Source organism: Macaca nemestrina, chromosome 18, assembly GCF_043159975.1.
Source record: "Macaca nemestrina isolate mMacNem1 chromosome 18, mMacNem.hap1, whole genome shotgun sequence".
NCBI classification, from domain to species: domain Eukaryota; kingdom Metazoa; phylum Chordata; class Mammalia; order Primates; family Cercopithecidae; genus Macaca; species Macaca nemestrina.
In genome coordinates this window covers 29294908-29307857 of record NC_092142.1, presented here as the reverse complement: position 1 = coordinate 29307857, position 12950 = coordinate 29294908, and the positions used below count along the sequence as shown (strand labels likewise).

Sequence of the window (12950 nt, the reverse complement as noted above, 5' to 3'; positions counted from 1 at the left end):
GACCCCAAAGTGCTCTTCAACCACTCACAGACAGTGTGCCCTTCAACATATCCTAGGACTTGTAGGAAACGCTTGTGAGTATTGGTCACTCCAGAGACCTTTCCAGGTGGAAGAGTAGCCACTGGGGGGTTGTCCCTTCTCTATTCTATGCCCTTCCACCCGACAGCTCCACCAGCACCAGCCCTGAGAGTGGAATGAGCAGATTAAGAGGTCAGGTTACTCCCAAGAGGGATATTCACAACCCTACTCCGGTTAACCTCTTGTCCTGGCCCGCTGGTCAGGGTCCACCATGGTAAAGGGACCCCATAGGTCATCCTTCAGGACTCATATCCACAGAAGCCTTTTTTTTAGACCTTTGACATACATCCCAAGAGCGGTAGATGCGTCTTTTTGTGTATGTTTTAATTTATTAACACAAACATTTAAAGTACACTTTAAAAAAATCATGTCGTGGCATTTCTTCAGTTACTATATTCGTAACCTCAAAAAATAGAAGTGGTTGGGTCTCTTCTGCCCCTGGGGCTGGGTGAGCTGCAGCTGCACCGGGGCCATGTCCCTCCCTAGAGGGCGCTCCTCACTCCCAGCCAGCCATGCTGCTCCACGCGGGAGGCCAGCTCTGCAGAACCCAGCGTGCAGGCATCTCACTCCCAATTCAGTCTGGGAAATCGGAACTGAGAGCTCCACGATGAAGCCATGAGCTGATGCTGACATGACACTAATTCACTGGAAATTAGGGTGATAGGGGACGCAGAGCCTCTCATGCTGCGTGCCCTGAAGCCCACCCTCTGGGATGGAAGGGGACTTCTCCCACGAAGCTGGAGAGTTCAGACACTGTCCTGAGGGTAATGGGGAGCCGTTGAAGACAGGTGGGGATGAGCAGCGGGTTCAGAACTGTATTTTAGAAAGATGAGGCCGGGCGAGGTGGCGGGCGCCTGTAGTCCCAGCTACTCAGGAGGCTGAGACAACAGAATTACTTGAACCCGGGAGGCGGAGGTTGCAGTGAGCTGAGATCACGCCATTGCACTCCAGCCTGGGCGACAGAAAGAGACTCTGTCTCAAAAAAAAAAAAAAGAAAGAAAGAAAGAAAAGAAAAGAAAGATCATTCGTGCCAGGCCTGGGGTATTGTCCATGTATTTCTAGGTAGAAATTGCAAGTCAAACCCTTTGGGGAACACAGCAGGGACCCTGTCCAAAGGGTTTCCATTTGGAACCTTGACAAGACAAAGGCCCATTCCCAAGCAAGATGCTTTCTCCCAAACACAGGAAGCAGGCTGATCCCAGCCTCTCTCCGAGGTGGGATGGTTCTTCCCCCTCAGGCCTGACAGGTGAGAGTAAGCAAGTGGGGAAACCTCACAGGGGAGAGGAAGTCCAAGGCAAAGAGGAGATGATTTCTCACTGGGTGGGCTGGGGGTCTATGTCCCGTTTTCTGGAGCAATTTGTCCATTTGCCTCCTCCATCATTTGCTTGTACTGACGCTTGAAGAAGCCAACCTGGGGGGAGGACGGAGAAGAAACTCAGGAAGTCCATTCAGTGGAAGACAGGAAAAGAGATGACTGAGGGAGAGGGGTCACTATTTCTGGAATCCTTGCTAGGTTCAAAGCACTGCACTAGGAACTTTACATGCATCGTGTCATCTAGATTTAGCCAAAATTCTTTTCTTTTTGAGGTGGAGTCTCACTCTGTTGCCCAGGCTGGAGTGCGGTGGCGTGATCTCGGTTCACTGCAACCTCCACCTCCTGGGTTCAAGCAATTCTCCTGCCTCAGCCTCCTCAGTACCTGGGATTACAGCCACCTGCCACCATGCCCAACTAATTTTTGTATTTTTAGTAGAGACGGGGTTTCACCAGATAGGCCAGGCTGGTCTCTAACTCCTGACCTCAAGTGATCCACCTGCCTCGGTCTCCCAAACTGCTGTGATTACAGCCATGAACCACCACACCCGGCCTAGATGTAGCCCAAATTCTATGAGCTGGGTAGAATCACTTTCACACTGAGAAATCAAGGCCCAGAGTGGAGCAGACACTGGCCTATGGTCAAAGACAAAAAGAACCCGTGGTGATGTCGACATTCAAACCCAGGTCTGTGCTTTTATATGATAGTCTGCTGTCAAGGGAAACATGTAGAATGATGGAGAAGAGCGGGAAAGAAAGGGAGAAAGATTAGAGGAAACCTGGGAATCACAAAGTGGGGGGCCATTGGGGACAGGTGACATTGCAGGTGGGAGGCAGTTTCTCATATGAAGTGACCCAGTAAGAAAGTGCCTTCAGTGGACTCCTTCTCACTCTGCGAAAAGAGCGGGACCAGATGCTGGTGGTGTCAGGAGTGGCATAAAACACTCACTTTGTACAGTGCTGCTGTGATGAGCGCCAGCAGCAGCAGACCCCCAATGGAGCTGCCTACGATGAGGGGGGTGGGGTTGTGGACCTCGTACTTCTCCAGCACCGTTGTCGTCTGAAGTGGAGGTGACCCCGTCAGAGCACTCCCGTCCTCCTGCTATCCCAGACTCCTCCCAGGCTCCCCAACTTTTAACTCCCTCTCCTCCTTCCCCAGGCCCTGCTCCAAGAGGTGAGATGCAGCAGCACCCGTGCCCTGAGGGACAGCTGTCTTGCCCAGAGACCTTCACCCTCCTCCCCCAAGGCTTGCAAACCCCCACCCAGCACCACGGATGTAGCCCTAGGGGCCCTCTGTCCAGCCTGGTCGCTGCCCCCGACACGGTCTCTACCTGAGCTCTCATAAATGCCTCCTGTCCTGGAAGCTGGGAGTACACGGATGTGTCGAACGTAATTTCAGCCACACTCACAACCGACACCTTCTTCTGTGATGTCTGCAAAGAGGTTGGGGGAAACCTGTGGAACTGGCTCTGGGGGAGGCTCAGAGCTCCAGGGATGCCCTGGCTTGCAGATGGGCACAGACATGCCAGGTCCCGCCTGAGTCTGGGGCATGGGCTCTGTCGTTGCGCCCACACACCTGGCGGACCCAGCCGAAACTGAGGTTGCCCTTCAGGGTGAAATCCAGCTCCTCCTGGACGCTGAAGGAGGGGATGTCACAGCAGAACCGCAGGCAGCCAGCAATGGAGCAGTCCTGGGGGCAGATACATAGCATGGGGCTGAGAAAGATGAGTGTGAAGGTGGGAGGCAGCATTACACAGTGTGATTTGAGGGCAGCGGCCACATCCGAATGCAAGAGGGTACTTCAGCAGGATGGATGTGGAATATGAACGCCTGGGTCAAATTCCTCTGATGTGTGGCCTACAGTGAGGGCCGGCCCAGAGCCCTCCTCACCAGCACGGGATTCTTCTGAATGTGTGCCAGGAAGTCAGACGCTGGGGGTGCAATTTTCTCTGAGGAGCACCGAAGGGATGGGTTCTGGGGAAAATGCAGAGAACAAGTGTCTCAGCTTGGACGTCAGAGACTCACATGGGGCACAAGGAATCCAGGTAGAAAGGGCATTCGTGGAGGAGCCACATGCAGTCCTTGGGTACCTGGGGCTGGGAGACCTCCACCTCCATCCACACAGCCTCCTGGTTCAGCTCCACAGGCACCCAGAAGTTGATGCTGACAGGCAGGTCCCTCTGTCCCAGGTTATTAACCTGCACAGAGGGCGCTGAGGGCAGAGCCCACGCCAAAGCCCACATCCCTCCCCAGTCTCCGGCTCCCAGCCTCCCACCCCAGCCCAGGCTCCTGTGTCTCCACCACCTGCCTGGTATCTGTGCATGGCCACACGGCTCTCCTTCTCCTCAGAGTCTGAGAAGTTGAGGTACTTGGTGGATTGTTCGTGGCTGGAGAGAGAAGAGGCATAGGTGGATGTGAACTACCACAGGGCATCTGCAGAAGGCGTTGGCTAGACCATGAGAGGACAGGTGGTCGGTGGGGCCTTGGCGTGTCCTGGAATGAGGGCTGTGGCTGAGTTCGGTTAAAAGAGAGTTTAGAGGCCAAGCGCGGTGGCTCATGCCTGTAATCCCAGCACTTGGAGATGCTGAAATGGGGGGGATCACCTGAGATCAGGAGTTCGAGATCACCCTGGCCAACATGGCGAAACCCTGTCTCTATTAAAAATACAAAAATTAGCCGGGCGTGGTGGTGTGCGCCTGTATTCCCAGCTACTCGGGAGGCTGAGGCAAGAGAATTGTTTGAGCCCGGGAGACAGAGGTTGCAGTGAGCTGAGATCATGCCACTGCATGACACAGCAAGACTCTTTCTCAAAAAAAAAAAAAGAGAGAGAGAGAGTTTAGAGGCCAGGCATGGTGGCTCACGCCTATAATCCCAGCACTTTGACAGGCTGAGACAGGCGGATCACCTGAGGTCAGAAGTTCAAGATCAGCCTGGCCAACATGGAGAAACCCCATCTCTACTAAAAATACGAAAATTAGCCAGGTGCGGTGGCGGGTGCTTGTAATCCCAGCTACTTGGGAGACTGAGGCACAAGAATTGCCTGCAGCCAGGAGGCAGAGGTTACAGTGAGCAGAGATGGTGCCACTGCACTTCACACAAGTGCTAATTGGCTGAGTACAGTGGCTCACACCTGCAATCCCAGTACTTTGGGAGGTCGAGGTGGGAGGATCACTTGAGGCCAGGGTTCAGGATCAACCTGGGCAACATAGTGAGACCCTGTCTCTACAAAACAATTTTTAAAATTAGCCAGGCATGGTGGCACACATCTTTAGTTTCAACTACTTGGGAGGCTGAGGTGGGAGGCTCGCTTGAGCCCAAGAGCAGTTCAAGGCTGCTGTGAGCTGTGATCACATCACTGCACTCCAGACTGGGTAACAGAGCAAGACCCTGGCTCTTAAAAAAAAAATGAGTGCAAAGAGCTCATAGCTGCCTGCAGAAGAGGCTGCCAGTGGGGCTGGGTAGTCGGTGCAATGAACGGAGCAGAGAGCTCTGCCACTGACCGCAGGAGAGCAGGGGCCAGGGCCTGCCCCTCTGCTTTCCTTCCAGCCCTTTGTGGGGATGTAGGATCCCAGGGCTCTGTGGGACACAGCACAGGGTTGGGGTGACCCAGGCTGACACTGTTGACGAAATGCTACTGAGCATTGCCCCTTCCCAGTCCCCCACATGCCTCCCTGGGGGCCCTTTTCTCCCATTTCCTTGGTTTTTCCAGGCCTGGGGCTCGGAGGTGAGGGAGGGGCCACAGCAGACTCTTTATGAAGTCTCAGTTTAACACCTCCTGAGCCCGTTTTGGGCACAAGCCCGGAGACCCAGTGGGCAGCTGGGACCCCCAACGGGTGGCCGGTCTCACCACTGCCTCACTGCTTCACTCTTCCGGCACCTGTATAGTCCAAATGCCAGCCCACTACGCCTACTCTGAAACCTCATTCCTCCTCTGCCAATTTTTTGTAGAGATGGGGTCTCACTATGTTGCTCAGGCTGATCCTGAACTCCCAGCCTCAAGCGATCCTCTCACCTCGGCCTCCCCGCAAAATGCCCCAACCTGGCACTCCCTGTGCCCCAACCCACAGAGTCACATCTGCTGTGTGTGGCCGAGCTGTGGACCACACATGCCTAGAGGAGGTGGGGCCTGCCTGTGGGTCCCCCACTAAGGGGTATGAGAGCCTGGGGCACACCCCAGCACACCAGCTCAGAGCATGCACCTGGCTGGGAGCCTCCACGCGTGTAGGTGCAGGTGAGAGTGGGAAACACCAGGCACAGGAGAACATCCAGCAAGGCACACCCCACAAGGGCGAGGGTTCGTGTCTGGTTTTGATCACAGGTAATGGGGGATCAGTAAATCATCGATGAATGTCAAATGAATGTGTGGAAAATAACCGCAGCACCATGCCTGGCACATAGCAAATTTGAGGAAGGCATTGGCTGAAGGAAGGTGTCTGCTGAAACACTTGATCTTTTAGTTTCAAACACCTTATCTCATCTTCTCTGGCAGCATTTCAAGGCCTTTTTTTTTTTTTTTTTTTTTGAGATGGAGTTTCACTCTTGTCACCCGGGCTGGAGTGCAATGGTGCAATCTCGGCTCACTGCAACTTCCACCTCCCGGGTTCAAGCGATTCTCATGCCTCAGCCTCCCAAGTAGCTGGGATTACAAGTGCCTGCCACCACTCCCGGCCAATTTTGTATTTTAGCAGAGATGGGGTTTCTCCATGTTGGCCATAGCCAGGCTAGTCTCAAACTCCTGACCTCAGATGATCCACCCGCCTCAGCCTCCCAAAGTGCTGGGATTACAGGTGTGAGCCACCACACCCAGCCAGCCCTATGTTTTTATCCAGCTTCTCCCTGACATACAACCTCTGTGGCAGGCAGGTCATCTGTCCCTATCCTTCCCCAAGGGTACTGGGAAGAGGAAGAGGGGCTTCTAAAAGCCCTGCAGGATACAAGTGTATTCCCAGAACAAGAAGAAATGTCCAGTCCAGATGCCAAGGGCCTCTCGATGCTGTGGACGCTTCCGTGTTAACTGAGGCCTCTCCTTACAAGGGGTCCTAGCCCCATCTCGGAAACGCACATCCCCTGCGCCCCTGCAATACAGAACCACAGTGGCCCTAGATGGAATTCGGGCTTGGACCAGGATAACTTTGCTCCCCAGTGAGGCTTAGAAGAACATCAAAGGTAGGGACATGTCTCGTATCTCCTGGGGAAGCCAAGAGAATCTTGGTGCTTTTGAGAAAGGCTTCAGTAACCTCTATTAAAACTGGGATATAATGATAATAACATTACAATTATTATCATAACTAGCCCACAATAAACACTTGTTGACAGCCAGACATGATAGCTCATGCCCATAATCCCAGCACCTTGGGAGGCCGGAGTGGATGGATCACTTGAGGTCAGGAGTTTGAAACCAGCCTGGCCAACATGATGAAACCCTGTCTCCACTAAAAATACAAAAATTAGCTGAGCGTGGTGGTGCATGCCTGTAATCCCAGCTACTCCAGAGGCTGAGGCAAAAGAATCACTTGAACTTGAACTTGGGAGGCAGAGGTTGCAGTGACCCAAGATCACGCCACTGCACTCCAGCCTGGGTAACAGAGCAAGACTCCGTCTCAAAAAAAAAAAAAAAAAAAAAAAAAATGGGCAAAGGATACCAATAGACACTTCTCAAAAGAATATATATGGTGTTTCAGTAATAAAAAAATTAACAAAAAAGTAAAAAAACAGAACATCATACATGGCCAAAAAATGTATGAAAAAATGCTCAGCATCACTAATCATCAGAGAAATGCAAATCAACCAAAATGAGAAACTATCTCACACCAGTCAGAGTGAATATTATTAAAAAGTCAAAAACAGCAGATGCTGATGAGGCTGCAGAGAAAAAGGAACCCTTACACACTGTTGGTGGGAAAGTAAATTAGTTCAGCTACTGTGGAAAGTAGTTTGGACATTTCTCAACAAACTTAAACACAGAGCTACCATTTGACTGAGTAATCTCATTAGTGGATATATCCCCCCTTTCCCAAAATAAACCATTCTACCAAAAAGAGACATGTACTCATATGTTCACTGCTGTGCTATTCACAATAGCGAAGACATGGAATCAGCCTAGATGCCCATCCGTGGGATAAGGAAAATGTACATATACATGGGGCATATACACCCACGGAATACTATGCAGCCACGAAGAGAATGAAATCATGTCCTCTGCAGTAACATGGATGGAGCTGGAGTCCATAATCCTAAGCAAATTAGCGCAGGAACAGAAAAGTAAATACCGCATGTTCTCACTTACACGTGGGAGGTAAGCACTGAGCAAACATGGACACAAAGATGGAAACAATAGACACTGTGGACTGGAGGGTGCAGGGAGGGGCATGGGCTGAAAAACTACCTATCGGGTTCCATGTTCACTACCAGAGTGGTGGGATTTGTACCCCAAACCTCAGCATCATGCAATATTCCCATGTAACAAATCTGTACAGGTACCCCCCAATCTAACATCAAAGTTGAAATAAAAATTTAGAAAATAGGCTGGGTATGGTGGCTCATGCCTGTAATCCCATCACTTTGGGAGACCGAGGCAGGTGGATTACCTGAGGTCAGGTGTTGGAGACCATTCTAGCCAACATGGTGAAACCCCGTCTCTACTAAAAATTCAAAAATTAACTGGGTGTGGTGGCGTGCACCTGTAATCCCAGCTACTCAGGAGGCGGAGGCAGAAGAATCACTTGAACCCGGGAGGCAGAGTTTGCAGTGAGCCGAGATCGTGCCACTGCACTCCAGCCTGGACAACAAGAGAAAACTCTGTCTCAAAAAACAATAATAATAATAAAAATTGAATCAAAGATAAAAGGAAACAAAAACCAAAACAAAACAAATGTGTTGACTGGTAAGTGCTGCTGGCAGTTTTATCCACCACACAAAACCTACCACATCTCATGTTCAGCTGCTGCAGGGGGCAAGAATCACCCCCATCCGGGTCAGAGAGAAGAACCCTTTTTCCTGTGGTGGGGTACCTGCTGACCTGCTAGCCACAGTGTAGACGGCATACTTCAGCGGGAGCGCCAGCTGGAAGCTGGTCTTGTTCGTCCTGGGGGTGTTGTTCTCACTGGAGAAAGAGGAGAGACCCAGTTGCCAAAGGCCCCAGAGGAGGAGAATGGGGTGTGAGGCTGGAGATGAGGGGCACTGCCCCTGGCCTGGCCAGGCTCACCTGCTCACATTGGCTGTCAGAAGCAGCCGGTCTCCCAGGACAGCCTTGGGGGAGACGTCAAAGGTAGCCAAGAAGGTGATCTGAGGAAAAGGAACTGAGAGGTCACAGAGCAGTAAAGACAGGGTGGGGCAGGGGAGCGGCAAGGGGACAGAAGCCAGGCTGACCTGGGCGCCACCACGGAAGATGAGGTGGTTGATTCTGCAACTGGTAGTCCAGGTGCCCTGGTTTCCAGCTGGGGCGCTGTCACATGTCAGGCGCAGGGAACGCAGCTGCCCCTGTTTCTAGGCATGAGAAAAAGTAGGCGAATATTAGTTGAAACTGAAAGCAATGGCAAAAACCACAATTACTTTTGCACCAACCTAATATAACAACATTCCAAAGACACGCCATGAAGTAGTGATGAAGCTTCCTGGAGCCCGCCTTAAGCTTATGTTTTTGTTTGTTTGTTTGTTTTTTGAGACCAGGTCTCACTGTGTCACCTAGGCTAGAGAGCAGTGATGCAATCACAGCTCACTGCAGCCTCAAACTCCTGACCTCAAGCCATCCTCTCGCCTCAGCCTCCTGAGTAGCTGAGTACAGGCACACACCACCATGCCTGGGTAATTTTCTTAACATTTTTTTTATAGATGGGATCTCACTACGTTGCCGAGGCTGGTCTTGAACTCCTGGCTTCAAGCCATTCTCCCACCTTGGCCCCCAAAACACTAGGATTACAGGTATGAGCCACCATGTCCAGCCAAGGTTATGTTTTTTGTTTTTTGTTTTTTGTTTTTTTTTTGAGACGGAGTCTTGCTCTGTAGCCCGGGCTGGAGTGCAGTGGCCGGATCTCAGCTCACTGCAAGCTCCGCCTCCCGGGTTTACGCCATTCTCCTGCCTCAGCCTCCCGAGTAGCTGGGACTACAGGCGCCCGCCACCTCGCCCGGCTAGTTTTTTGTATTTTTAGTAGAGACGGGGTTTCACCGTGTTAGCCAGGATGGTCTCGATCTCCTGACCTCGTGATCCACCCGTCTCAGCCTCCCAAAGTGCTGGGATTACAGGCTTGAGCCACCGCGCCCGGCCAAAGGTTATGTTTTTAAAAGCTCCCCCATAGCTATCTGGTCAAACTTTCTTCCAAAGTAGAAATCTCAACTGTATTAAAATGTTCACCTTTTTATTGTTATTTTAAAGGCCTCTTATTATGGAAATTTTGAAACACATTCAAAAATAGAGAGACTGGAAAATCAATTACCATACAGGCATCACTAATTTTAAGTAACCAACATTTTTCTACTCTTGTTTCTAGTATGTTCTCTTTCTGAACACTTTAAAGCACATTCCGAACATCATATTGTTTCATCTGGAAATACTTCAGTGTATACCACCAACAGATAAGGGTATTTTAAACATAACCACAAGATCCAACAAATCACCAAATGCCAACAAAATTAACAATTACTCCTTAATATACCAATATTGGTTATGTTCTATTTTCTTAGATTGTCTCCAAAAATGTTATTTTACAGCTCATTTGTTAAAAGCAATATTCAACAAAGGTCCACACATTACATTTGGTTGATATGTCTAGGAGCACTTTCATTGACAGGGATCACCCCTCACATGCAAGAGATGGCCCTTCCTGGTGCGTTCTTTTATACATTAATCAAAATGCACTTCCGTTAGGAATATTAGACTAAGAGAGACAGCAGAAATAACAACCAAACATCATATGTGGACCTAGGTTGAATTTTGGTTCAAATAGACCAGAAGTAAAAAGATATTTTTGAGACAATTACAGAATTTTGACTATGATCTTAATACCAAGGAATCACTTATTTCACTGGGTGTGATAATGGTGTTGAGGTCATATAAGATGTCCTCATTGTTCAGAACTATAGAGTGTGTCTTTGTCTGTTCCCTGCTGCTGTAACAGATTACCACAAACTAGTTAGTGTATCAATAGAAGCTTTGTGGTTCTGGAGGCTGGGAAGTCCAAGAACATGGCACCAGTATCTGGTGAGGGTCTTTGTGTTGCATCGTCTCACAGCAGAAGGCAGAAGAGCAAGACAGTACATGTGAGAGTGAGAGGGAAAGGGGGCCAAACTTATCCTTTAATTAGAAACCCACTCCTGAGCCAGGCTCCATGGCTCACGCCTGTAATCCTAGTACTTTGGGAGGCCAAGACAGGTGGATCACTTGAGGTCACGAGTTCAAGACCAGACTGCCCAACATGGTGAAACCCCATCCCTAGTAAAAATGCAAAACTTAGCTGGGTATGGGGGTGGGCACCTGTAATCCCAGCTACTCGGGAGGCTGAGACACAAGAATTGCTTGAACTCGGGAGGCAGAGGCTGCAGTGAGCCAAGATCATGCCATTGCACCCCAGCCTGGACAACAGAGCAACACCCCATCAAAAAAAGAAAGAAGAAAGAAAGAAAAAGAAGGAAAGAAAGAAAGAAAGAAAGAAAGAAAGAAAGAAAGAAAGAAAGAAAGAAAGAAAGAAAGAAAGAAAGAAAGAAAGAAAGACAGAAAGAAAGAAAGAGAGGCCAATCCACTCCTGAAATGACTAATCTACTCTGGAGATAATAGTACTCATCCATTCATGAGGGCAAAGCCCTCATAACCTAATCACCTTTTAAAGGTTTCACCTTTCAACACTGTCGTATTGGGAATTAAGTGTCTAACACGTGAACTTTGGGTGATGCATTCAAACCATAGCAGAGTGAATAAGGAGGAGTACAATGACCCCCATGTCTGAGATTTGTTTTAAAATACTTTAGCCTGTCAGGCACAGTGGCTCAAGTCTGTAACTCCAACACTTTGGGAGGCTGAGATGGGAGGATTGCTTGAACCCAGGAGTTAAAGAGACCAGCTTGGACAGCATGGTAAGATCCCAACTCTACAAAAAATTAAAAAATTAGCCAGGTATGGTGTGTGTGCATGTGGTTGTAGCTACTCAGGAGGCTGAGATGGGATTTTTGCTTGAGCCCAGGACGTTGAGGCTACAGTGAGCTGAAATTGTGCCACTGCACTCCAGCCTGTGTGACAGAGCAAGACCCTATCTCAAAAAGAAAGAAGAAAGGAAGGAAGGAAGGAAGGAAGGAAGGAAGGAAGGAAGGAAGGAAGGAAGGAAGGAAGGAAGGAAGGAAGGAAGGAAGGAAGGAAAGAAAGAAAGAAAATACCTTAGCAAAGGGGAACAATTGATGAAACAAATGTGGCAAAATGTTGCTAATTGTTGAATCTAGGTGACAAGTTTTGGGGAGGTTTGTTGAACTACTTTCTACTTTTGTAAATGTTTTAAATTATTCATAATAACATTTTTCTTTTTTTTTTTTTTTTTTTTGAGACAGAGTCTTGCTTTGTCGCCCAGGCTGGAGTGCAGTGGCACAATCTCGGCTCACTGCAATCTCCACCTCCCGGGTTCAAGCAATTCTCCCGCCTGGGCCTCCCCAGTAGCTGGGATTACAGGCGCCCGCCACCACGCCCGGCTAATTTTTGTATTTTTCGTGGAGATGGAGTTTCACCATGTTGGCCAGGCTGGTCAAACTCCTGACCTCAGGTGATCTGCCTGCCTCAGCCTCCCAAAGTCCTGGGATTACCAGCGTGAGCCACCGCCCTGGCCATAATATTTTTGTTTAAAAAATCTGGTTCTCTTTGACTCCCTGTGGTCCCAGTTCTCCATTCTAAAACAGAGATTGGCAAACAACAGCCACTACTTATTTTTATACATAAAGTTTTACTGCATCGCAGGTATTTTCATTCATAAACTCATTCATGTCAATGGCTGCTTTCATTCCACAACAGCAGAGGTTAGCAGCTGTGACACAGACCACGTGGACCACAAAGTTGAAATATTTACTATCTAACCCTTTATAGAAAAAGGTTGCCAAGCCTTAATGTACAGCGACCAATAAATTCAACCCCTTGCTTCTACAGAACAGTGTTTTAAAATATTTGAAGGCTGAGATATGTTTTCCTTCAAAAGAGTAGTATTGATATAACAAGGAATAGAAAGACATTTGGGCAGGGTCCCCTCTGTCTCCACATTAGTGGCCTCTCAGGAAATCATTCCTGATAGTCAGTGTCCTTAAACTGTGATGCCCAAAGTTGAACACCGCACGAGTGGAGGCGTGCCCCAGATGGCACTACCACCTCCAAGCCCAGCCCAGGCTCTGAACCGCACAGGAATCTACACTAGTGCCCAGCCCAACCTCCTCCTCCTTTCCCAGAGGGAGCACCTGGCCCTCTGCCACGTGGCGGTAGGACAGTCCTGCCGGGTGGGAGAAGGTGATGGTGGTTCCGTAGGAGTCTTCCCCGTCATTCCACACCATCACTTCTGCGTTCAACTCCAGGTTACTCCCCACCAGCAGGGTCTTCAGG

At 49.5% G+C, this 12950-nt stretch overlaps 1 protein-coding gene across 3 annotated transcripts in view; it reads right to left on the bottom strand.

The window, feature by feature from the left end:
• Window positions 1-385: 385 nt before the first annotated feature.
• LOC105482964 (integrin subunit alpha X) overlaps window positions 386-12950 on the bottom strand; it is a 29920-nt gene continuing 17355 nt past the window's right edge. For 2 of the 3 annotated variants that reach the window (XM_011743484.3, XM_071084448.1), the window contains 12 exons: window positions 12809-12950; window positions 8759-8875; window positions 8595-8674; window positions 8409-8492; window positions 3699-3777; window positions 3481-3588; window positions 3281-3364; window positions 2967-3080; window positions 2722-2823; window positions 2340-2450; window positions 1396-1489; window positions 386-1050 (listed from right to left, as the gene is read on the bottom strand). In XM_011743484.3, the coding sequence (XP_011741786.2) occupies window positions 1412-1489; window positions 2340-2450; window positions 2722-2823; window positions 2967-3080; window positions 3281-3364; window positions 3481-3588; window positions 3699-3777; window positions 8409-8492; window positions 8595-8674; window positions 8759-8875; window positions 12809-12950 (1099 nt within the window). In that variant the 3' untranslated portion in view covers window positions 386-1050; window positions 1396-1411. The remainder of the gene's footprint in view (window positions 1051-1395; window positions 1490-2339; window positions 2451-2721; window positions 2824-2966; window positions 3081-3280; window positions 3365-3480; window positions 3589-3698; window positions 3778-8408; window positions 8493-8594; window positions 8675-8758; window positions 8876-12808) is intronic. The other variant, XM_011743485.3, reaches the window with a different exon arrangement.